This window comes from Nannobrachium achirus, assembly GCF_963921795.1.
Source record: "Nannobrachium achirus genome assembly, chromosome: 15".
Classification (NCBI taxonomy): Eukaryota; Metazoa; Chordata; class Actinopteri; order Myctophiformes; family Myctophidae; genus Nannobrachium; species Nannobrachium achirus.
The window spans coordinates 49,877,748-49,903,090 of record NC_137822.1 but is presented as its reverse complement, the minus strand read 5'-3'; the positions used below and the strand labels follow the sequence as shown (position 1 = coordinate 49,903,090).

The window sequence follows — 25,343 nt, the reverse complement described above, 5'->3', positions numbered from 1 at the left end:
CTCCAGGTGCAGTGGGTTTGACTTGTCTTTGTCTCCAGGTGCAGTGGGTTTGACTTGTCTTTGTCTCCAGGTGCAGTGGGTTTGACTTGTCTTTGTCTCCAGGTGCAGTGGGTTTGACTTGTCTCTGTCTCCAGGTGCAGTGGGTTTGACTTGTCTTTGTGTCTCCAGGTGCAGTGGGTTTGACTTGTCTTTGTGTCCACCAGGTGCAGTGGGTTTGACTTGTCTTTGTCTCCAGGTGCAGTGGGTTTGACTTGTCTTTGTCTCCAGGTGCAGTGGGTTTGACTTGTCTTTGTCTCCAGGTGCAGTGGGTTTGACTTGTCTTTGTGTCTCCAGGTGCAGTGGGTTTGACTTGTCTTTGTGTCCACCAGGTGCAGTGGGTTTGACTTGTCTTTGTGTCCACCAGGTGCAGTGGGTTCGACATGTCTTTGTATCCACCAGGTGCAGTGGGTTTGACTTGTCTTTGTGTCTCCAGGTGCAGTGGGTTTGACTTGACTTTGTGTCTCCAGGTGCAGTGGGTTTGACTTGACTTTGTGTCTCCAGGTGCAGTGGGTTTGACTTGACTTTGTGTCTCCAGGTGCAGTGGGTTTGACTTGACTTTGTGTCTCCAGGTGCAGTGGGTTTGACTTGTCTTTGTGTCCACCAGGTGCAGTGGGTTTGACTTGTCTTTGTGTCCACCATGTGCAGTGGGTTTGACTTGTCTCTGTCTAGGGCTGTCACGATATGACATTTTACATGACGATTAATTGTCACTCAAATAATTGGCGATTAACGATTTAATTGTGTATTTGTCGTTGATAATTACATTTCTGTTTGGCTTTTAGGCTTTGAAGTTGCACATGGTAGATATGACACAAAACCTAAATACACAAAGAAATTACTGACATATTTGACAACGTACTACTTAAAAAAGAACATTGATAGTGGAAATAGCCGATCTACAAGCTCACAACGTGTCGCATCGCGACGCGTTGGGAGCTTGTAGATCTGCTATTTCCTTTTTTTTTTTTTTTTTTTTTTTTGTTATTTTTTTTTTTCAGGGTTTTTTTTTTTTCAGACAAACATGACTAACAGACTTGGACCTACACAAAAGACAAAAGACATACGGGAAATTATACATACAGATAATAGACAAATAACAGGGGAGGGAAAAAAAAATATATACATCTCAAGTGGTAAAAAGCTTCAAAAACAGAAAAAAGAGAAGGGGGGCACAAGGAACTCTTGCCCATGTCTCACCGCCCCCATGGGAAGAGAAAGAAAACTTATGTTATCCTCTACCCCCATCTGAACAGTGGGACACGGGCCAGAATCCTGCAGCGCCTTGTCATACGTGTGCGTACATGGTGGTGGGATGTCGATCATATTATCATAACCAGACTTACATACAGTAAAGATCATAAGCCAACCTAAGTCAGTTGCCCCTTTCTAGAAAATCTAAGAAGGGGGACCATACTTCGAGAAACACCTCTGCCTTGTCTTGCATTTCATACTTAAGTCTCTCCAGGGGTAACACAGACATTATTTGGGCCATCCACATATGTTCGTTTGGGATTTCATCAGTCTTCCATAACGTCAAAATGCATTTTTTGGCCAAAAACCTAAAAAAAATCAAACAGCTTCCGATGTGAAGAGCTCATGGGTACATTTAGATCCACTCCTAAGAGGTATAGAATAGGAGATTTCCTCAGTTTTGACTTAAAGATTTTTTCAATTGAAGCATGAATTGTTTGCCAAAAGGGTTTAATTTTGGAACAAAACCAGAACATGTGTGAATATGTGCCCAAAGTTAATTTACATTTATTACATAATGGCGAATACTCCTGGGACATTTTGTTTAAACAAACTGGAGTTAAAAAGGTTTTGAAAATAAATTTATAGTTGTGTTCCAGCACTCTAGCCGGAAGCGAAGATGGATTTACTTTTGCACATATCATTGTCCATGTTTCTTGATCTATAGTTAGATTTAAGTCTAATTCCCATAACCTTTTCAGAGGTTGGAAGGATGAAGTCACTCTACCATTAAGAATTGAATAGATCTTTGACGTAAATTTAGACATAGATTGATTGCTGAAAAACATTTTTTCTATTTCGTCTACTTGAAATCTAAATAGGTTTTTCTTAATCAAGGATTGTAAAAAATGTCTCACCTGTAAATACTGAAACAGGTTTGCAGAGGACAAACCATATTCTTCCTTTACCTCTGAAAAGGATTTCATATCTATGTCTCTGAATAGACATCCCAGATTGTTAACGCCTTTAATTGTCCACCTATGTAAACCTATCTCACTTAAGCTTGCTGGTAAATCGGGATTATGAGAAATGGGTGAAAGTACAGATATATGCTTGTTAATTTTGCAGTATTTCTTACAATTTGGCCAAACTGATAAGATACTATTAATTACGAAGGATTTATTCGGCCCTGCCAGACTCTTGTTTATAAATGGAATAGATTTTAGCGGAATTGGGTGACTGAATTGGGATTCTATTGGTTTCCAAAGAGAGTCTTCCGAATCATGAAACCATTCAGTCATTCGTTTAATTTGAGCCGACCAGTAGTATAACTCAAGATTAGGCAGAGCTAAACCTCCTTCTTTATATGGTTTACATAAAGTGGCCAAAGAGATTCGCACTTTTTTGTGGTTCCAGAGGAATTTAGAAATATCTGCATTTACATTTTTAAAGAATAATGCTGGAATGGGACAGGGTAATGACTGAAATAAGTAGTTTAATCTTGGTAATAAGTTCATTTTTACTACATTTATCCGACCTATAAGTGTTAGAGGTAAGTTGGTCCATACATCGATGTCCTCCTTGATTTTTTGCACAAGCGGTGTGTAGTTGCGGTTGAATAAGTTATCAAGTGTTGGAGAAATGAACACACCAAGATAGGTAAAGCCTTCTTTTGTATGTTTAAAAGGAGACAGAGTGTTAAGTCTGTCATCGTCGATATGGTTAAGTGGACATAGAATAGATTTTGATAAATTTATTTTATAGCCGGAAAGGGAGCCATATAAGTTAATTATGGATAGTAAATTTGGAATTGATTGGTCTAAATTAGATATAAATAGTAAGGTGTCATCGGCATATAAAGAAATCTTATGCTCCGAATTTCCGGCAACTATGCCTTTAATATTGTGATTCAGTCTAACTGATTGGGCAAATGATTCAGCGACGAGTGCATATAAAGAACCGGATAACGGACATCCTTGCCTAGTCCCTCTTGCCAGTTTGATTTTTTTTGAAAGAAAGCCATTTGTGAAAACTTGTGCTGTTGGAGAACTATATAATGTTTTTATGCAATTTATGAACATGGGGCCGAGACCGAAATGTGCCAGGGAGGAGAGGAGAAAGCTCCAGTCCACGCGATCGAAGGCCTTGTCTCCATCAAGCGATATAATTGCGGATTCACCTCCACTCTTATCTGCATAGTCGATTATATTTACCAGGCGGCGTATGTTATCAGCACCATGGCGACCTTTAACAAAGCCTGTCTGGTCATTTTTTATCAAAAATGGAAGAACAAGGTCCAATCGTTTAGCTAAAAGCTTGGCGAGGATTTTATAGTCTGCATTAAGGAGTGAAATTGGCCTATAGGATGAACATTCATGCATATCTTTGTCTTTTTTTTTAATAAGTGTGATCGCTGCCTCTTTCATAGAACCTGGGATAATATTGCAGTCAGCAAATTCCTTTACCATAGGCATAAAGAGTGGCTGTAATTCAGACCAGAAATGTACATAAAATTCTACAGGGAGTCCGTCAAGGCCAGGACTTTTCCCAACAGACATTGCCTTAATGGTGTCATAAACTTCTTCAGATGAAAATGGAGTATTTAAAAGCAAGCGTTCTTCAAGAGTAACCTTGGGTAGGTTAGCAGCTTGTAGAAAAGAGTCAATATTTTCACTAGCTGGAGAAATATGTGCTTGATAAAGGTTATTAAAAAACGTAAAAAAAGCGTCATTAATCTCAATTGGGTCATATGAAATTACTTGATTATGTGTCCTAATTGCTTTGATCTCACGTTCTGTTTGTTCTTTTTTAAGTTGATATGACAGCAATTTTCCTATTTTATTATTAAATTCATAGTGTTTTTGTCTAGAAAATAGCAATAACTTTTTAGTGTCATTAACATATTCAAGTTCCAGCTTAGCTTTAGCAATTGAGAAGGCCTGCCGATTTTCATCTGAAGGGATACATTTATTTATTGCATCCAAGTGTTTTACTTGGTTCTCTAGTATTATTCTGGCCTTTTGGGACTCCTTTTTTTTAAATGAAGCATATGAAATTATATAGCCACGAAAAGTAGCTTTTGCTGCATCCCATAAGGTGGATACGGTCACCCCTGAATGTTTGTTATCGTTATAGAAATCAATAATTATCTTCTTAAAATATGAGTCAAAATCTGTGTCATTTAACAATGAAGTATTAAACTTCCAGCTCTTAGCTTGGGGCTTGGGTTGGGTCAACTTAATGTCAAGAAAGATGGGAGCGTGATCCGAGATGATTATCTGTCCTATGTCACATTTTGATACTGAGTGGACCATACTGCTTGGAATTAAAAAATAGTCTAATCTTGAGAAGGATTTATGTGGGTTTGAAAAAAAGGTATAATTTCTGGACATAGGATTGCGCTCTCTCCATGCATCTATGAGACCAACCTCCTCACACAGCCCGTTGAGGGCTATGGAGGATCTTGATCTCACCGCTGCAGGAGGTGCCTTATCAATAAGAGGGTTCATAAGAAGATTAAGATCTCCGGCAATTAAGCCCACGCCTTTACAGTGATAGCTAAACAGTGTAATCATCTCAGCCATGAACTCAGGGCAATCCTCATTAGGTGCATATACATTCAACAGTGTTATATGCTGACCAAACAATGTTCCAGTAATTAAAATGTATCTGCCCTCTGAGTCAAGTATTTGGGTTTCAAATATGAAGGGAGTTTGTTTATCAATAATAATAGCAACTCCTCTACTATTAGATCTAAATGAAGACGAATAAACCTGCCCAACCCAGCCCTGTTTAAGCTTTAAGTGTTCTATTGAGGTCATATGAGTTTCTTGTAATAAGGCAATAGAGGTTTTATGTTTTTTTAGATGCGTTAGAACCGTTCTGAGCTTGATGGGTTGGCCTAAGCCTCTAACATTCCAGGATGTAATATTTAGATTAGACATATTATGCTTGAAGTAAGGTTAACTAATATTCGCAGCTGGCTAGTAGGAGTATATCGGCTGTCAATGGAAAATTCAACATCCACCTGGGGTAACACACAGCTATAATGTTTACATTCAGATTGATAGCAATACCACTTGAAGTCAAAGAAAACTAAATAAAAGACACATTCGGGGTGGTGAGTAAAAGCAAACAAAAAACAAAACAAACACATAAACGTTACACAGAACAAACATGCAGACATACATTCATTTATGGTGCCGAGTAGCACCATGAGAACACAAATTTCTAAGGGGCTATGTCTCATTACCCGGGAAAGGGGAAAGAAACCCTATTTTTTTTTTCTTTTTTTTCTTTTTTTTTTCTTCCCTGAAGCACGTCACTTCCAAAAAGCAAAATAAATAAATAAAATAAATACTAATAAGGGTGGTAATAATAATAGTAATAATAATAATGATTATTAAAAATAAGATAATAAAATCAAAATCAAACGTTAATAATTAGTTAGATAATATAAATTAAATTGTTAGTAAGAATAGAATTTAAATAATAATAATAATTAAATAATAGTAATAAGGGTAATAATAAAAGTCTAAATGCAAATCTTGCTTGTCAATGGCCTATTATGGCCTATATTTTCCTCTTCTGTATTTCATATTTCAGATCTTTAATTTAGGAAAACCTGAAGGGTGTCATTTACCAAAGCTTACCCAGGGAGGGTGAAATTAAATAGATCAATTTTAACCAATTACTCATCTTGCAGGAATCCTGAATCCTGAACAATTATTTTATTCAATGATATCAATAGGATCGAAACATAAAGGTAGAGTGGAGCAGAGCAGAGAGGCCTACCCACTCAAAATAAGCACTCAAACTTGATAATTATACAGAGCATAGACTGAGTAATTCATCTTCATCCAATTATGGCTTACAGGCTCTTCTCTTTGGTAGCTTATACAAAAATAAAAAAAAAGACAAAATGTATTTATATATTTTTTTAACAAAAAAGAAAAAATAGGAAAAAAGGCCAGAGAGGAAGTAATAGTAATAATGATAGCCTTTACACAGGTTTGAAATGGTAAATATTCGTTTTGAGGACCATCTTAGTTAATGAAAGATGCAACCTTGCAGTATGTAAAGTCTAGACACTAAAAAAAGAAAAAGACCTCTGCCTCTGACAGTGCACAGATGCGCCCAGACAGGCCGTTAAGGTCCGCTTGGTTACGTCCATGCACTCGCGAGGCAGAGCACCATAAAAAGGAAATGTAGGGAAAAAAAGAGAAAAAATATATATATAAAAAAGAAAAGTGACCAAACTAAAACATCTATAAACCGAAATATATGTCAAGTATCTGTCACTAGTAGCTCAGTCAGTTCATTGCCAAAGTACAAAGAAAAGTAGTAAAAATGATAAGCTACTGCATGGATAATAAACAAAAAGAAACAAAAACAAAAACAAAAAATAGGCCTATCTGTAAACAAGATTAGACTGTGGGGCACACATTACCACAATTCACAACTGCCCGTGAGATATAACGTGTGTGAATAAACAAACACGAAACATCTCATGGGACAGAGGTTGATCTTGCAGTTTATCCACATAAATAGTCACAAAGCATTTTCTTATATAAATGCCCCCATCATTTTCCTTGTCAATAAATGGAACGTAAAGGACAGAACGAAACACACACGAGGGCCGGGGATCCATACCACCAATGTCTCAGTATATGTATAGAATGTGTATGAATAAACACGAAACGTTCCATGGGGAATAGGTTCATCCTGTGGTTTATCCACATAGTCAGACAATAAAAGCCCTCGTCCTCTTCTTTATCCACGAGTGGAAAATAACGTTCAAAGCGAAATAAAGCGAAAGAGGAGAGGGGAAATAAGGATTACTGTGGGTCGCGCCACTCGCATGGACTCACACGTATAATAGTAACAATGTCTCAGTTCTGATGAGTGGATCATAAGCGATAAGCCCAGCCATCGGTTCATGCATCAGACAGTCATATTAATTAAATGGATTGGGGCTTACCACCTCGAATGAGAGTGAAACTCTCTGGTGTGGTTCAGTTCAGCTATGGGACTGAAGCGAAATCCAAGTCAGGGAAGGCGACTATCAATCCCTTCCTCGCTTCTTCTGGGTTCTTGAACGTGAACATCTCTGTGTCTATCCACACCTGTAACATTCCTGGGTTGCGAAGTTTGGTTTTAATCCCCTTATCGTGGAGCGGCTCTCTCAAAACCCAGTATTCTTGCTCGCGTCGTCTCAGTATTCTTGCTCGGGTCGTGTGCGGACGTGTCCTTGCTTGCTCCTGCTTATGCTTGCTATGCTTACATTTCTTCTGCTGATAACGATTTTTTATTTTATTTTTTCACTTTGGGAAACTACAAGTGGATCGCTATAAACGTCTGGGACTGCTCTGCCGTTTCAAAATACATTTTCTTTTTTACTTTGTATTTCCAGTGACTGGTTACGTGGCACTTAGCTAAAGCTAACTAGCACCAGGATGCCCCCTGTTATTTCCACAGAGGACTATCAAAAACTGCTTCAGAAGATGGCAGTACTGGAAACGGAAATATTTCAATTCAAACAAATCCGAAGACTGGATAAACCACTCGCCTGGAATTCCCTTGGCGAAAAGCCAAAGAAGATGAAAGAACGTATAACGGGCAGGACTCCCTCCCAAAGCCCTCTTATCACCGATGATGACTGGCCGGCACTACCCCGGCACAGCGCTGCTTCGACACCCCTTCATAAATGGGCCACTGCCAAGGGGAAAAAGACTGCTAAAAACACAAATGCAGTCAAATCTCCACAAACGCCGAGTGTGCAGCTGATTAACAGATTCACGCCACTGGCCGAGGACCAAAGATGCCTCTCCGATGACAGGGGCAGCATTTCCCCGGGCTGGCTAACAGAACAGCTGCAAGAAGCCCCCCGAAGTCCCTCTGTTGACAGAGAGAACGTCCCACCCAGCAGGGTAAGAAGCACCTCAGATCCTGATGTTTTGATTGTGGGCGATGCCGCTTTAAAAGATGTCAAAAGCATAAGAAACAGGAAGGCAAAAGCTATTTGTTTTCCCAAAGACACAATCTCTGACATGAAAGACAGAATTTTGGATCTTGTCAACGAACACCCAACGGTGAAAACGCTGATTCTACATACTGGCACATGTGACACAGAAGAAAACCAGTCGGAAATCCTAAGGGAGAGATTCAGGGCTCTATTCGACACACTGAGCTCCCTCAGCGACATAGAGATATGCATCAGCGGCCCCCTACCGCCTATGAGAGGCACAGATGAGAACTTCAGCAGACTGTTTTCTCTGAGCAAATGGCTTTTAGCTGCATGCACCAACAAAAATGTGCATTTTATTGACAATTTCAGCTTTTTCTATGACAGAAGACACCTTTTCGCTGATGCGAAACAACTAAACAAAAAAGGGGTGAAACTATTCACTCAAAATGTTTTCCATGCTCTAGCCTCGGCCAGAACACAAGAATCCAAAACAACAGATAGTGATGAGCAACCTTTATCTGCTACCCTTGAAGTCACAGCTGCCCCTGCTGAAGCTGCAAAAGATGGTGTTTTGGCTACCGAAGTGCCCCCCCCGGCCGAGGGGGGAACGGCCTTGGCGAACGGAGGAGATTTCAAAACAACAACAGACACCGTTGTCCCTGCCAAAGCCCTCTCTGCCAAAGACGAGAATGTGGAAGACTCCACAGAAGAAGCAGATGACGTCAATGCAGAGATTGGGTTGATCAGGGAAATATTTGAAGAGGAGAGTAACAAAGAAACGTTCTCTGGTTTCCTTACCCCAGCCGTGGCTGGCCCGAACCATGAGCAGAGTGAACTGTCAACAGACAACAGAGAGTCGACAGAGGAAGAGGAGAGTAACGAAGAAACGTTCTATGGTTTCCCTGCCTCAGCCGTGGCTGGCTCGAACCATGAGAGTGAACTGTCAACAGACAACGGAGAGTCGACAGAGGAAGAGGAAGGGGCTGGAGAGTCAACCGATGAGTCGACAGAGGAAGAGGAAGGGGCTGGAGAGTCAACCGTGGAAGAACAAGCCCCATCTTCCCAATCTTTCTCTTTCTCCCTATCGCCAATGCCCCTTCTAGATTTCACGAATGGGATGAATGAATTAATTAACAAAGGGATTAAAATGACCCCGGCCAGACGCCAGGCCAAACGCCCGGCTCCACAACCGCCACCGGCCAAATGCCCGGCTCCACAACCACCATCTTTGAAAACGGACGAAACTGACCCTGCCATGCCCCAGAAATCTGTGGCCTGGGTTCTTTCACCCCCACCCATCCCTCCACGACCTAAACGAAAGAAGAACCTGGCCTCCCAACGAGCTGGGACAATACTGGGCCAAAACATGGCCTCCCAGCTGAACATGGCTCCACGACCTCAACGAGCTGGGACAATACTGGGCCAATACATGGCCTCCCAGCTGAACAATACATTCAGCCACTGATATCAGTTGGGTCCGATATTATACCCAGCAACAACCGTATCTGGACCCGATGCTCCTCTAGGCGCTTTTACTAAGCAGGCTCACAATATTTCTACTGTAATTTCAAATAGAGTGTCCAGGACAAGCAGTGGCTCTGCTAATCTAGCAAATTTAACTTACATACCCTAGGGACTATAGTACAGTAGAATGTCAAAATATAAATCTGGCCCTCTTTAACATCAGGTCACTTTTAAACAAGCCCTCCTCTGTAAATGATCTAATCTGTGAAGAGAAGCTAGATATAATCTTTTTAACAGAGACTTGGCTGGGCACAGATGGAGCTGTTGCACTTGGCGTCGCCTGCCCACCAAACTATCATTTTATTCAATCAGTGCGCGAAGGAAAAAGAGGTGGAGGTTTGGCGTACATTTTCTCTGACATCTTTAAATTCAAGAACCTGTCTTTTGGAAGTTTTTCATCCTTTGAATACCAAGCTAACTTATTTGAGAGCAAATCCTCTGTTCTAATGATTACCATATATCGCCCACCAAAATGTAGCAAAGCCTTATTTCTTACAGAAATATCAGAACTTTTATCTATCTGTTCCACTGACTATGAGAGAACCTTGATTGCTGGCGATGCAAATTTACATGTGGATATTGTTACAGATGTTACTGCTATGAGTTTCTTACAGTTATTACATTCCCTTGATTTTGTTCAGCATGTTACCGGGCCAACCCACAATCAGGGCCACACCCTAGACCTGGTGATCTCTAAAGGGCTAAGTATTTCTATGGACAGGATCATCGCTAAGCCTGACTTATCGGACCACTATTTACTGTGTTTTAATATGACTGTCTCTGATCTAGAAAAATACAATAGAGAATATACTATAAAAAAGAGATTTTTCAGGGCATCGGCAGCAGAAGAGTTTGCTCGCCATCTTGCATGTGCACCCCCCCTTCCTGATATTCCCTCAGTAAATGATATGGTTCAACATTTTAATCTTAAATTAGAGTCAGCTCTGGATATAGTGGCTCCTATGAAAACTAAAAAGAAACATAAAGTAAAAGAAACACCCTGGATAAACGATCATATACGCTCACTCAAGAAACAATGCCGCAAAGCAGAGCGAGCTTGGAGAAAAAATAAACTAACTATCCATCTACAGATTTTTAAGTCATTAACAGCCACGTACAATAAAACCATGCGTCTGGCTAGGCAGGCCTATTTTTCCGGAATTATTAATGAGAACAAGAACAATGCTAGGGTCTTATTCTCCACTATTGAACGCCTCTTAAACCCCCCCCAGTCCTACAAGCAGTCACTCCTTGCCTCTAAAGCAAAGTGTAATGAGTTTGCATCCTTCTTTGACAACAAAATTGTGAACATTCGAGCTGGTATTATGAATAATACTGTCACAAAGGCAAATGCGGTTAATGGTGCCATGTGTAAAAGTGTAGATAAATCTAGGGGCAGCCTAGTATCATTTTGTGAAATTGATGAAGAGGAACTTCGTAAAACCATATCGCAAATGACATCGTCTTCTTGCTCGCTGGATGCAATACCCACGCCATTTCTCAAAGAGGTTGTAGACTGTGTGATTGGAGATATCCTAAAAATAGTAAATAACTCTATACAATCAGGTGTCTTTCCAGAAACACTGAAAACGGCCGTAGTTAAGCCCTTACTCAAGAAACACAACCTCGACCCGTCCATGCTGTGTAATTATAGACCCATTTCCAATTTGCCTTTTCTGGGCAAGGTCCTAGAAAAAATTATCTTTCATCAATTGGATGTATTTCTGCAGAACAATAAGGTGCACAACAAATTCCAATCCGGCTTCAGGAAAGGACACAGCACAGAAACTGCACTTTTAAAAGTAATTAATGATCTTAGGGTGTCTGCTGATAACAAAAATGTATCCGTTCTCCTACTGCTGGATCAAACGGCGGCTTTTGACACAATTGACCATACAATTCTAATACAACGTCTTGAACACTGGGTAGGGCTGTCAGGCACAGCTTTGTCCTGGTTTTACTCCTACCTAACAGGCAGAAGCTACTTTGTTAATCTAGCTGACTTTGAATCAAACAAACACAACATCTGCTCTGGTATTCCACAGGGCTCAATTCTTGGTCCTTTATTATTCTCCCTCTATATACTGCCGCTGGGAGAACTTATTTCCGCTCACGGTGTGAATTTCCATTTCTATGCTGATGACACCCAGCTGTACCTTTCGGTAGCTCCGGACGACCCCTGTGCTCTAGACCCATTGCTGACGTGTGTGTCTAGCATAAAATGCTGGATGAGTGAGAACTTTCTCAAACTAAATGAGGACAAGACAGAAGTTCTCATAATTGGTTCTACTGCGCAGAGAGAATCAATAATAAGTAGACTTGGTAACCTGTCTAAAGAAAGTAACACTTCTGTAAAGAACCTGGGAGTGATCATTGACGCTGAATTGAATTTTAATACACACATTAATCATGTCACCAAGATTGCCTTCTTTCACCTTAGAAATATTGCGCGAATTAGAGCCTATCTAACATTGGACGATGCAAAAACGCTGATCCACGCTTTTGTTTTCTCTCGGCTTGATTACTGCAACGCACTTCTCTCTGGTCTGCCAAAGAAAACAACTGACAGTTTGCAACTTGTTCAAAATGCGGCAGCCAGAGTTTTAACTAAAGCTAAGATGAGAGAACATATTACTCCAGTCTTAGCGTCGCTACACTGGCTCCCGGTTGTTTTTAGGATTGATTTTAAAATTATTTTACTTGTTTATAAAGCTCTAAATGGTCTGGCACCTTCGTACCTCTATGACTGCCTGCATAGATACGTTCCAAACCGCCCACTCAGGTCTTCTAGTGCTGACCTACTCGATGTGCCTAAAATGAAATATAAAAAATATGGTGAAGCAGCTTTCTGCTTCTACGGACCGACAGTTTGGAATAAACTCCCACTACACCTAAGACAGGCAGCCTCTGTGGATAGCTTTAAAGCACAGCTCAAGACCTATTTCTTTACTCTTGCTTTTAGCTGAATTCTTTTTTTTATCTCTTTGATGCTATTGACGTCCACACTGTTCTGAAATTGTTCTTCAATGTTTTATGTTTTTATTGTTCTGCTTTATTGTATTCATGTGTATTTTATTTTTTCTGTTAGGTAACTGTGCTTCATTTTCTGCTCTGTAAAGCACTTTGAGCTGCATTTCATGTCATGAAAGGTGCTATACAAATAAAGCTTTATTATTATTATTATTATTATCCTTGCGGTTTTATCCGGTTTGATCTTTAGGAGCTGGCCATCAACTTTGATTTCGACTGAGTTTGCAGCCTTCAGAATGTCCAGCTTCTTTTGAAAAAGAAACATTTTGAAGATAAGCCTCCGTGGTTTCCCCGTCTGTCTCGCCGCACCTACACGGTGTGCGACCTGGATATCACTCTCCTGGATCTGAATTTGGAGCTTATCAGAAAGCAGGGTTGCCAGATATGAAATCATATTCTTTGCTTCACTTGCCTCTGGTGCGAAAAGCAACAATAAGTTATTTTTCCTGGAGTGATTTTCCAATCTGTCGATTTCATCAATAGCATTCTCAAGTTTGGACTCCAAGGACTTAATTCGTTTGTCGTGTAGTTCAAGTTCAATGCCTTGGTCGTGCAAGTCTGCCCCCGCCTTCTCCACTGTAGTATCCAAGGAGCCGATCTTTTTCTCCACCAAATCAATCTTCGCTGAGAGTAGTTCTATCTTGTCAACTTTTGCCGACAGCAAGGCGACCTGCTTAACAAGTTGTTTATTCGATGAGACCACTTCTTCCATCATCTTTTCTAATCGCTCCATGTCCTTCTGGTTGCGTGTCATTGTTCCAATTGTTTGGTCGGCCTACTCCGCTTCATGGAGTGCCAGGTTCATTCGAAAAGTGCGATTAGTCCAAACTATATTAACATGGTTCAATTCAGCATCGGTTTTAGGGTTACAGCATGGACTTTAAATCGCAGATTAAAGGGAAAAATAAAGGTTTCTTAATTCCCGAGTAGGAGCCTCTCTCGTGCCTACTCACACCCGTCCGCCATCTTTTTTTGATCTGCTATTTCCACTATTTCTGACATTATTCAACATTCACGATTATGACAAAATAATTGCGATAATGTCAAATAATCACGATTAGACGATTATGTAATAATTGTGACAGCCCTATCTCTGTGTCCAGGTGCAGTGGGTGTGTCGTCCAGGCAGCAGAGAGCAGGCGGTGCTCAGTGGAAGCTCAGGAGGAAGAGTGTTGCTGTGGAGGATGGAGACGGAGCAGAGGAGGCTGTGTCTCTCTGAGGGCTACGCTCTGGTGATGGAGCAGGTTCCTCACTGCAGCCACGCACACTCCAGGGTGAGGAAAACCTTCCATATTAGATAACGTTGTTGAATACCTCGATATCGATATTACTCGCGATATATTTGTAAAAACAATTGCATTACAGTATATACAGTAGTTAAGTGTGCCTGCCATGCAATGCAATGGCAAAACACTTATTGTAATCCGCCAGTCATGTTCTTGCAAATTTCTGCACGTAATAACTGCCGCACAATTTACGCCACCCACGCAATATATACATCAAAACGTGCGGCTTGGCCGGGAATAGGTTGCTATTACTTTTCTTTCCGATCCGCGTTACCATGGCGACGTAATTCGCAAAAAACGACGCCCAAAAACCCCATTGACTTAGAATGGGGGAAATTTCGGCACGTAATAACTGCCGCAAGATTTACCCCACCCCCGCAATATATACATCAAAATGTGCGGCTCGGCCGGGAATGGTGTGCTATTACTTTTCTTTCCGATCCGCGTTACCATGGCAACGTAATTCGTAAAAAACTACGCTCAAAAACCCCCATTGACTTTGAATGGGGGACTCCGAAAAAAACCCAGAAACTTTGGCGCCACATAACTCTGCCATACTTTTGCCTAGCAACGTGATTTAAACTTAAAAATGCACACATAACTTTGGTCTTTTTCCGGCCAATAGGGATGAGCTGTAATTGATTAAGCCCCGCCCCCCCTGTAACAGTAAGTGCCCTTCGCCAAACAGGAAGTGCCTCTACATCTCATGAACCGTTTGTCGTACAGATGCGTGGATGGTTTCATATGACTCGATTAAGAGTCCTTGACCTTAATTGGGGCCTATTTCGCCAAACAGGAAGTGCCCCTCACCAAACAGGAAGTGACCCTTTACCTCGTGAACCGTTTGTCGTACAGACGCGTGGATGGCATCAAATGACTTGATTAAGAGTCCTTATTAACCTTAATTGGGGCCTATTTCGCCAAACAGGAAGTGCCCCTCACCATACAGGAAGTGACCCTTGATCTCGTGAACCGTTTGTCGTACAGACGCGTGGGTTGCGTCAAATGACAAGATTAAGAGTCTTTAACCTTAATTGGGGCCTATTTCGCCAAACAGGAAGTGCCCCTCACCAAACAGGAAGTGACCCTTGATCTCGTGAACCGTTTGTCGTACAGACGCGCGGGTTGCGTCAAATGACAAGATTAAGAGTCCTTAACCTTAATTGGGGCCTATTTCACCAAACAGGAAGTGCCCCTCACCAAACAGGAAGTGACCCTTGATCTCATGAACCGTTTGTCGTACAGACGCGCGGGTTGCGTCAAATGACAAGATTAACAGTCCTTAACATTAATTGGGGCCTATTTCGCCAAACAGGAAGTGCCCCTCACCAAACAGGAAGTGACCCTTTTTCTCGTGAACCGTTTGTCGTACATACGCGTGGGTGGCGTCAAATGACTTGATTAAGAGTCCTTAACCTTAATTGGGGCCTATTTCGCCAAACAGGAAGTGCCCCTCATCAAACAAGAAGTGACCCTTTATCTCGTGAACCGTTTGTCGTACAGACGCGCGGGTGGAGCCATATGACTTGATTAAGAGTCCTTAACCTTAACTGTGGCCTATTTCGCCAAACAGGAACTGCCCCTCTCCAAACTGGGAGTGACCGTTTATCTCATGAACCGTTTGTCGTACAGACATGTGGGTGGTGTCATATGAAGAACCATAATGTTAAAGCTTATGCAAAAAAATGCTAATGTTAAAAAATGTAACGCTAATGCTAACACCAACCGCTACACAAGGTTGCACAGACTTAGCGAGCTGCAGGCACACTTGAAATTTTCTTTTCTAGTTTTTAATGTTTTTCTGCTTTAGGTCCACTGCCTGCCTAACCCAGATCATGAATAGCATATTCATGCATGCATGCATATTGCACAGTACACATAGAATAAAGACATTAAATGCCTTATTTCCATTTTCCAACAATAGTTTTATTGAAACTAGAAAAGAAAATTTCGAAGAAATTTTAAGTGTGCCTGCAGCTCGCTAAGTGTGTGCAACCTTGTATGTGTTAACATTAGCATCTTTGTTAGCATTAGCATTTGTTAGCATTAGCATGTGTTAGCATTAGCAATATGGTTTCTTGTTTTTAAGAAATAGGCTCCTCCCACAAGTTCCGCAAGGCGATTACGTTGTCCCGTCGCTCCCGAGATCGTTTGTGTTTCGTTTTGAGAGGGTCGTTCCCCCTGAAAAACACGTTTTGGCATGAAACGGTTACGTTTTGCGCGTTTGTGGTGCTCCCTATGGGTCGAAGTGGAAATGCTTTTGGGTATATGTTCAGTATAGCGCCCCCCACTTGTGGTTAAAATTTGGTGTTAACTCATACCCTGCCAAACCCGAGGAACCCGAGAATTTCGCGATGTCCCTCCCTGCCACGCCCGAGGAACCCGAGAATTTCCGCCATTTTTTCAAAAAAAAAAATTTTTCAAAAAATGTTTTGGGACCCCAAAAACGTTAGTAGGCATGATAGCGATCGCGAAATTGCTTGTTTAACCCCCATACAACCCCCATACAACTCAGGTAGCAGACCTCCAAGCTCACAACAGTGTAAAACATAATGGCTGCTATCTCATGAATGCCTGAACGGATTTCCATTCGGATTTTTTTGTTTGAAAGCTGTGAGCAATGTGGACACACGTGGTGCATTATCTAGGCATGGGTGTGCATGATCCGTGCACTATGAATTACATGGAAGTCTATGGAGACGAATGGCAGTTAAAGAGTACGAAGGTATTGTTAAATGGCAGCATATGAGTTAACTGGATGTTTCGTTTGTGATTTATGGCTACTTCTTACAAAACGGGCTCCTACCGCTAACTTTGGAACCCTGTTACGGAAGAACGGTATGGACTATCAAAATATCGTTTAAATTTGTTTATCGCATGAGTCCATAGATCGTGTGTATCGATTTTTGTGACATTTGGAGAAAATATGTAGGAAAAGGAGCAAAAAGTGTGTTTTGAAGAAAATTCAAAATGGCGGAAAATCTATCCTGACGCAAATGGGCGTGGCCTATTTGAGGAGATGCGTCATGACCCAAGGAATCCAGGGAAAAGGGAATTTTAATTTTCCGACCCACGGTTCAAGAGTTACATGCCGAAAGGTAAAGTGGACTGTTATAGCGCCACCATGAGGCCAACTGACGAAATTATTTTTTTATTTAATCCTTGATATCATTATAAATCTCCTCTCCAAGTTTTGAAACTGTAGCCCCTATGGTTTGCGAGAAAAAAAATATTGAATGTGAGTTTTTGCGATTCCCATTATAAGTCAATGGGTAAAATTAATTCACTAATAAATTAATATCAATTAAACGATACAACTTTCCTCTTAGAAAAGTAATAGCAACCTATTCCCGGCCGAGCCGCACGTTTTGATGTATATATTGCGTGGGTGGTGTAAATTGTGCGGCAGTTATTACGTGCAGAAATTTGTGGCGGGATTAATTAATTACTTACTTAAGTATGGCGGATTACAATAAGTGTTTTGCCATTGCATGGCAGGCACACTTAATAACCACACCTGGTTACAGATGGACTGCTTTTTTGCATGTGCTACGTGCATGCATAGTGTGTCTGTTAATTAATTTGACACATACACCAATACCTCATTTCATGCCGTCTTCGTCTGTATGTATACCTCGCATGATCATACCCTAACCCATACAATTTCTGCCTCTAATATTTGACAATTTGGCCAATGTTTAATATGTCATTTCAGAGGTATTAAAAAGTCCTTAAATTGTCACTTTAGAAATGTGCAGATACCCTCTATACACTTAAACTGTATGTTGGTTTGATCACTGTTGAGTGAGAAAACAGTGTTTCACATGAAAGAAGCTATAGTCAACTTTTTATTGTAGGGCCGACACTTTGTTTACATCCTAGTCTATAGACTAGAATGTGAACAAAGTGTTGGTCTGACAATGGCCAAAATGATTATTTTATCGTTATTTTACGCTTTTTGTGGTCATTTTTGAATAGAAACATATATGACGCTTATTTTTGTATAAAATATTTTCCAAACAATATTTTTATTTTAGCATCCGTTTTTCAAGAAAAAGTTGACTGTAGCTCCTTTAAGTTAATCATCTGGGGACCCCCCCTAAACTCATTTGGGGACCCCCTGGGGTTTGGACCGCTGCCCTGACAGAGTCGTGTTGTGATGTGTGGTCCTGTGCAGGGTGGTGGGGGGGACAGAGTCTTGTTATGATGTGTGGTCCTGTGCAGGGTGGTGGTGGGGGTGACAGAGTCTTGTTATGATGTGTGGTCCTGTGCAGGGTGGTGGGGGTGACAGAGTCTTGTTGTGATGTGTGGTCCTGTGCAGGGTGGTGGTGGGGGTGACAGAGTCTTGTTATGATGTGTGGTCCTGTGCAGGGTGGTGGGGGTGACACAGTCTTGTTGTGATGTGTGGTCCTGTGCAGGGTGGTGGGGGTGACAGAGTCTTGTTGTGATGTGTGGTCCTGTGCAGGGTGGTGGTGGGGGTGACACAGTCTTGTTATGATGTGTGGTCCTGTGCAGGGTGGTGGGGGTGACAGAGTCTTGTTGTGATGTGTGGTCCTGTGCAGGGTGGTGGGGGTGACAGAGTCATGTTGTGATGTGTGGTCCTGTGCAGGGTGGTGGGGACAGAGTCTTGTTGTGATGTGTGGTCCTGTGTAGGGTGGTGGGGGTGACAGAGTCTTGTTGTGATGTGTGGTCCTGTGCAGGGTGGTGGGGGTGACAGAGTCATGTTGTGATGTGTGGTCCTGTGCAGGGTGGTGGGGGTGACAGAGTCTTGTTGTGATGTGTGGTCCTGTGCAGGGTGGTGGGGGTGACAGAGTCATGTTGTGATGTGTGGTCCTGTGCAGGGTGGTGGGGACAGAGTCTTGTTGTGATGTGTGGTCCTGTGCAGGGTGGTGGGGGTGACAGAGTCTTGTTGTGATGTGTGGTCCTGTGCAGGGTGGTGGTGGGGACAGAGTCTTGTTGTGATGTGTGGTCCTGTGCAGGGTGGTGGGGGGGACAGAGTCTTGTTGTGATGTGTGGTCCTGTGCAGGGTGGTGGTGGGGGTGACAGAGTCTTGTTATGATGTGTGGTCCTGTGCAGGGTGGTGGGGGGGACAGAGTCTTGTTGTGATGTGTGGTCCTGTGCAGGGTGGTGGGGGTGACAGAGTCTTGTTATGATGTGTGGTCCTGTGCAGGGTGGTGGGGGGGACAGAGTCTTGTTGTGATGTGTGGTCCTGTGCAGGGTGGTGGTGGGGGTGACAGAGTCTTGTTATGATGTGTGGTCCTGTGCAGGGTGGTGGGGGGACAGAGTCTTGTTGTGATGTGTGGTCCTGTGCAGGGTGGTGGGGGTGACAGAGTCTTGTTATGATGTGTGGTCCTGTGTGTGCAGGCCCCGGGCAGCACGATGGTGGGGGTGACAGAGTCTTGTTGTGATGTGTGGTCCTGTGTGTGCAGGCCCCGGGCAGCACGGCGGTGGGGGTGACAGCTCTGGCTCTGTCCCCCTGGGACCCTGACTCCTTCCTGGTGGGCTCGGAGGGAGGCCTGCTGCTCAAATGCTCCTTCTCTGCCCAGAGGCCGGCTGCAGTGTCCAGCCATGACCACCAGGAGGACGCCATGACCCTGAGAGCCCCTGCGGTGTTCTCCTTCAGACCCTGCGGCAGCCCCGTGCACTCCATACACTACTCTCCCTTCCACAGGTAACTATAGCCCCTCCCACTCCATACACTACTCTCCCTTCCACAGGTAACTATAGCCCCTCCCACTCCATACACTACTCTCCCTTCCACAGGTAACTATAGCCCCTCCCACTCCATACACTACTCACCCTTCCACAGGTAACTATAGCCCTGTGCACTCCATACACTACTCACCCTTCCACAGGTAACTATAGCCCCTCCCACTCCATACACTACTCTCCCTTCCACAGGTAACTATAGCCCCGTGCACTCCATACACTACTCTCCCTTCCACAGGTAACTATAGCCCTGTGCACTCCATACACTACTCTCCCTTCCACAGGTAACTATAGCCCTGTGCACTCCATACACTACTCTCCCTTCCACAGGTAACTATAGCCCAGTGCACTCCATACACTACTCACCCTTCCACAGGTAACTATAGCCCCGTGCACTCCATACACTACTCTCCCTTCCACAGGTAACTATAGCCCCGTGCACTCCATACACTACTCACCCTTCCACAGGTAACTATAGCCCCTCCCACTCCATACACTACTCTCCCTTCCACAGGTAACTATAGCCCCACCCACTCCCCTTCCACAGGTAACTATAGCCCGTGCACTCCATACACTACTCTCCCTTCCACAGGTAACTATAGCCCTGTGCACTCCATACACTACTCACCCTTCCACAGGTAACTATAGCCCCTCCCACTCCATACACTACTCTCCCTTCCACAGGTAACTATAGCCCCACCCACTCCCCTTCCACAGGTAACTATAGCCCGTGCACTCCATACACTACTCTCCCTTCCACAGGTAACTATAGCCCCGTGCACTCCATACACTACTCTCCCTTCCACAGGTAACTATAGCCCTGTGCACTCCATACACTACTCTCCCTTCCACAGGTAACTATAGCCCCTCCCACTCCATACACTACTCTCCCTTCCACAGGTAACTATAGCCCCACCCACTCCCCTTCCACAGGTAACTATAGCCCGTGCACTCCATACACTACTCTCCCTTCCACAGGTAACTATAGCCCCTCCCACTCCATAGACTACTCTCCCTTCCACATGTAACTATAGCCTCGTCCACTCCATAGACTACTCTCCCTTCCACAGGTAACTATAGCCCCGCCCACTCCATACACTACTCTCCCTTCCACAGGTAACTATAGCCCCTCCCACTCCATACACTACTCTCCCTTCCACAGGTAACTGTAGCCCCGCCCACTCCCCTTCCACAGGTACCTATAGCCCCGCCTACTCCCCTTCCACAGGTAACTACAGCCCCGCCCACTCCATACACTACTCTGTGTTGTGTTTATAGAAACGTGTTTATCAGTAGGGGGACATAATGTCTTTGTGTCTCCTATAGGAACCTGTTTATCAGTGGGGGGACATAATGTCTTTGTGTCTCCTATAGAAACCTGTTTATCTGTGGGGGGACATAATGTCTTTGTGTCTCCTATAGAAACCTGTTTATCTGTGGGGGGACATAATGTCTTTGTGTCTCCTATAGAAACCTGTTTATCTGTGGGGGGACATAATGTCTTTGTGTCTCCTATAGAAACCTGTTTATCTGTGGGGGGACATAATGTCTTTGTGTCTCCATAGGAACCTGTTTATCTGTGGGGGGACATAATGTCTTTGTGTCTCCATAGGAACCTGTTTATCAGTGGGGGGACATAATGTCTTTGTGTCTCCATAGGAACCTGTTTATCTGTGGGGGGACAGACGGGCTGGTCCATGTCCACTCGGTGCTCCAGTCCAACCCTCTGATGTCCCTCAGGGTCTCAGAGTCCTACGTGTTCCAGGTGTCCTGGTCTCCCAGCCGACCCACAGTGTTTGCCGCAGCCACTGGACAAGGTATGACCTGTTAGTCTGTTCCATTACAGTCCTGTTTATTACAAGGTATGACCTGTTAGTCTGTTACATTATAGTACTGTTTATTACAAGGTATGACCTGTTAGTCTGTTACATTACAGTCCTGTTTATTACAAGGTATGACCTGTTACATTACAGTACTGTTTATTAACCCTTGTACTGTTGTGCATTGAGACGCATGGTGAGACACGAGGCGAAGCCGAGTGTCTCCAACCCTCTCAGCCGTTATAAAATACAGGTAGCCAGAGGCCTCGCGTGGCTTATTGCTTTTCTAAAACGGTTACAATATGGCAACATGAAAAATCATAGACATTAAAACTGTTCTATTTCACTAATAATTCACTACAAGGTCTGCAAGAAAGTAGTTCTACTTGCAATCAGAATGGGGAATCAGTTTCGCTTGCTGTTTCTACAAAGCTCCGTCACTCAGTTGGCGTCCTATGCATAGACATAACAAGGTAGACGCCTGCTTCGGATCTGGGGCGTCCGTCTTTGAGAAAAATGCATATATCTCCGCTTCTTTTCCCATATCTTGCGTTTGGACAAAACAGCCTGTTTTCTATGGACCATAACTTACACACGGAGCATCGTGGTTGAATGTTTTCTTCTCCGCGTGAAAGAAAAGATAAAACCAGGTAAATACAATAGGAAAAATCCTCTGCAGTTAATCTACATTAGTTATGGCAAAACTATGTCATTGTCTCCTCCAGCCGAAGGCAGGGGGAGAGTGTGTTTTCGCCCCTGTCCGTCTGTGCGTCCGTCCGTCCGTCCGTCCGTCCTCCGAGTTTGTGTACAGCTAATCTCCGGCGCCGTTGGCCCAGTCGCTGCCAAACTGAGCACACACACTCCCTGGATGCCAATTCAGAAGCTCTGCCCCACATTTTTCAAATGGCCCTGTTTTAGCGCTAACATGAGGCCGATGTTTGCAAAACACATTTCTGTACACTACTCCTACAGATTTTGTCCAAAAATCCTACAAATTGGTAGACAGTATCTATACAGTCATGTGATCATCATGGATACGTCTGATTTTCCATATTCCATCCTGATGGCTACAATTGGCTTCCAAAGTTTGCAGGATTGCTCCGTTTTGAACAAAATGCCTCAAATCATGAACACAGCGTGCAATCTTGGTGAAATTGGCCATGGCGTGCACGTTCCCACTAGGTAGAGGAAGAAATGCCACTTCAAATTTCTCAAATCAGCCTCATGGTGGCGCTATAACAGGGTGATTTGTGTGGTCTGGTGGAGACCTGTGCTCGGAAGAGCTCTGCTTCTAGTTCTTACTGTGTTAATGAACACTTTGCTTAATGAAAGCATTCATTAAATCCTGTGTGTCTTTGACCCCAGGTGCGGTGCAGCTGTTTGACCTGGGCAGGCGCTGTGACCGTCCCGTGGCCACCATCGAGGTGGGGGGTCCTGGGGGTCCAGGGGGTCCCCTGGCCTCCTGTCTGGCCTTCAACCCCAGGGACCCCCGGCTGCTGGCGGTGGGCTGCTCCCACGGAGCCCTGCACGTCTGGAGCCTCAGCACCGAGCTGACGGAGCAACAGCCCAGCGACACCATCCGATTGGAGCAGCTCGCTGCCGAGGTGGCAGAATGAACCAATCACATGCTGCCATTAGAGCAGCTACAGCAGAATGAACCAATCACATGCTGCCATTAGAGCAGCTACAGCCGAATGAACCAATCACATGCTGCCATTAGAGCAGCTACAGCCGAATGAACCAATCACATGCTGCCATTAGAGCAGCTACAGCCGAATGAACCAATCACATGCTGCCATTAGAGCAGCTACAGCCGAATGAACCAATCACATGCTGCCATTAGAGCAGCTACAGCAGAATGAACCAATCACATGCTGCCATTAGAGCAGCTACAGCAGAATGAACCAATCACATGCTGCCATTAGAGCAGCTACAGCAGAATGAACCAATCACATGCTGCCACTACAGCAGAATGAACCAATCACAGGCTGCCATTGGAGCACTGGTTCCCAAACACTGGGTCGGGACCCATTTGTGGGTCGGCGACACATTTGTATGGGTCCCTTAATTATTGGTTTCCTAAATTTTGGTTTCAAAACATTTTCAAAAAACATTCCCCAAGAAGCTAAGATTGTCATGAATATTTTTTTGTTTTTTACAGTTTTTCACCAACCTTTAAATGATAAATGCTTGGATCCGATCCGGCCATGGATTAGCCTGGCAGGCCAGCCCTGACACTGCGCTCACTCATTCATTCCTTCCCCAGTATCAGTCTGGACTGCGGCCAATAGGCACCGAGTATGAGAAATCACAAAACGATTGGGGCCAATCGGTGACTGCGTTTTAACTGCTGTCCGCACAACAAGTGAAAAGCTTCCCCTGATTGGTCCATGTGTAGATGGTGACGTAGAATACATGCTGTGGCATTTTCAAAACAACAATGGCTGCCCTCGATGCAACAACAGTTAACGCTGAAACAATAAAAGCAATAAGTGAAGTTATTTCAGAGTTGGAATCAATCAATTACAACAATTAAAAAGGAACAGGAGTATGCGCTAGCGGAGTTCATCGGCCGAAAAGACGTGTTTGCCGTTCTTCCGACTGGCTGCACTGATGACGTCAGATGTTTTGCTACGCTGATTGGTTAGAGGAGTCTGCAGTGTCAAGGCAAGTACTCCCGCCCACTTTTCAAGCTGCCAATAGGCAGAAGTCCAGACTCATGTTGTGGGAAGGAGTGAATGAATGAACAGACAGACAGTCTGAGGCTCCAGAGGTTCACACTGATGTCATAGAATCAGGTTCAGTCCAGTTTGGATCGTTCTATGTAAAGTTACAACATGTTGAATGCAGGCTGCGCCAGACTGTTTACACAATGACTCAATGAGAGCCGATGGGGTGTGTGTGTGTGTGTGTGTGTGTGTGTGTGTGTGTGTGTGTGTGTGTGTGTGTGTGTGTGTGTGTGTGTGTGTGTGTGTGTGTGTGTGTGTGTGTGTGTGTGTGTGTGTGTGTGTGACCTGATTTTTCTTTTCATGGTTCACTATAGTTCCCAACATAAATCTAAACATTTCAGGAATTTTGCAAGGAAATTCATTGAATTAAAATATTTAATAAAATCCCATAAAATGACACGTTGTTTCACTATTAAATGGGCAGTAAGTGGTTTATTCATGATATAGTTGTGTAGAGATGAAACCAGATATCAGAGTTCCTTCAAGGACCTACACCATGAATTTTCACTTTTTCTATTTTAAAACCTTTTTTTGGGGTCCCACTGGCACCTTCTATCCTCACAAAGTCCTATTTCTGACCATTGTGTCTTTCTCTGGTTTTGGGAAGACAGAGATGAAAAGCTTTCCACGGGTTCTCAGAACAGTGCTGTTCTGAGAGTTGATCCGTGTGACGTCACACGGATTCCCGTTTTTTTTTTTTCTTTTTTTTTTATTAATTTAAAAAAAATATATATATATCAAAAACTTTTTTTTTCAAAAACTTTTTTTTTTCAAAAACTTTTTTTTTCAAAAACTTTTTTTTCAAAAAACTTTTTTTCAAAAAACTGTTTTTTTTTCAAAAAACTTTTTTTTTTTCAAAAAACTTTTTTTTCAAAAAACTTAACTTTTTTTTTTCAAAACTTTTTTTTTTTCAAAAAGCATTTTTTTTTTTTTTTATACATAAATACAATGCAGGTGGGGTTGATTGTCTAATGTAGATTAACTTTCTGTAATGTCTGGTCTAGCAACGGTCGCCCTGTGTCATTTGACAGTAGGCCTATAACATACA

At 43.1% G+C, this 25,343-nt stretch overlaps 1 protein-coding gene across 1 annotated transcript in view; it reads left to right on the top strand.

Moving 5' to 3' along the window:
- Positions 1-24,606, top strand: part of dync2i2 (dynein 2 intermediate chain 2) — a 40,526-nt gene extending 15,920 nt beyond the window's left edge. Inside the window, exons 7-10 of the mRNA XM_080743173.1 lie at positions 13,855-14,025; positions 19,467-19,708; positions 21,406-21,563; positions 22,932-24,606. Coding sequence (XP_080599299.1) covers positions 13,855-14,025; positions 19,467-19,708; positions 21,406-21,563; positions 22,932-23,182 — 822 coding nt within the window. The 3' untranslated portion in view covers positions 23,183-24,606. The remainder of the gene's footprint in view (positions 1-13,854; positions 14,026-19,466; positions 19,709-21,405; positions 21,564-22,931) is intronic.
- Positions 24,607-25,343: the final 737 nt, after the last annotated feature.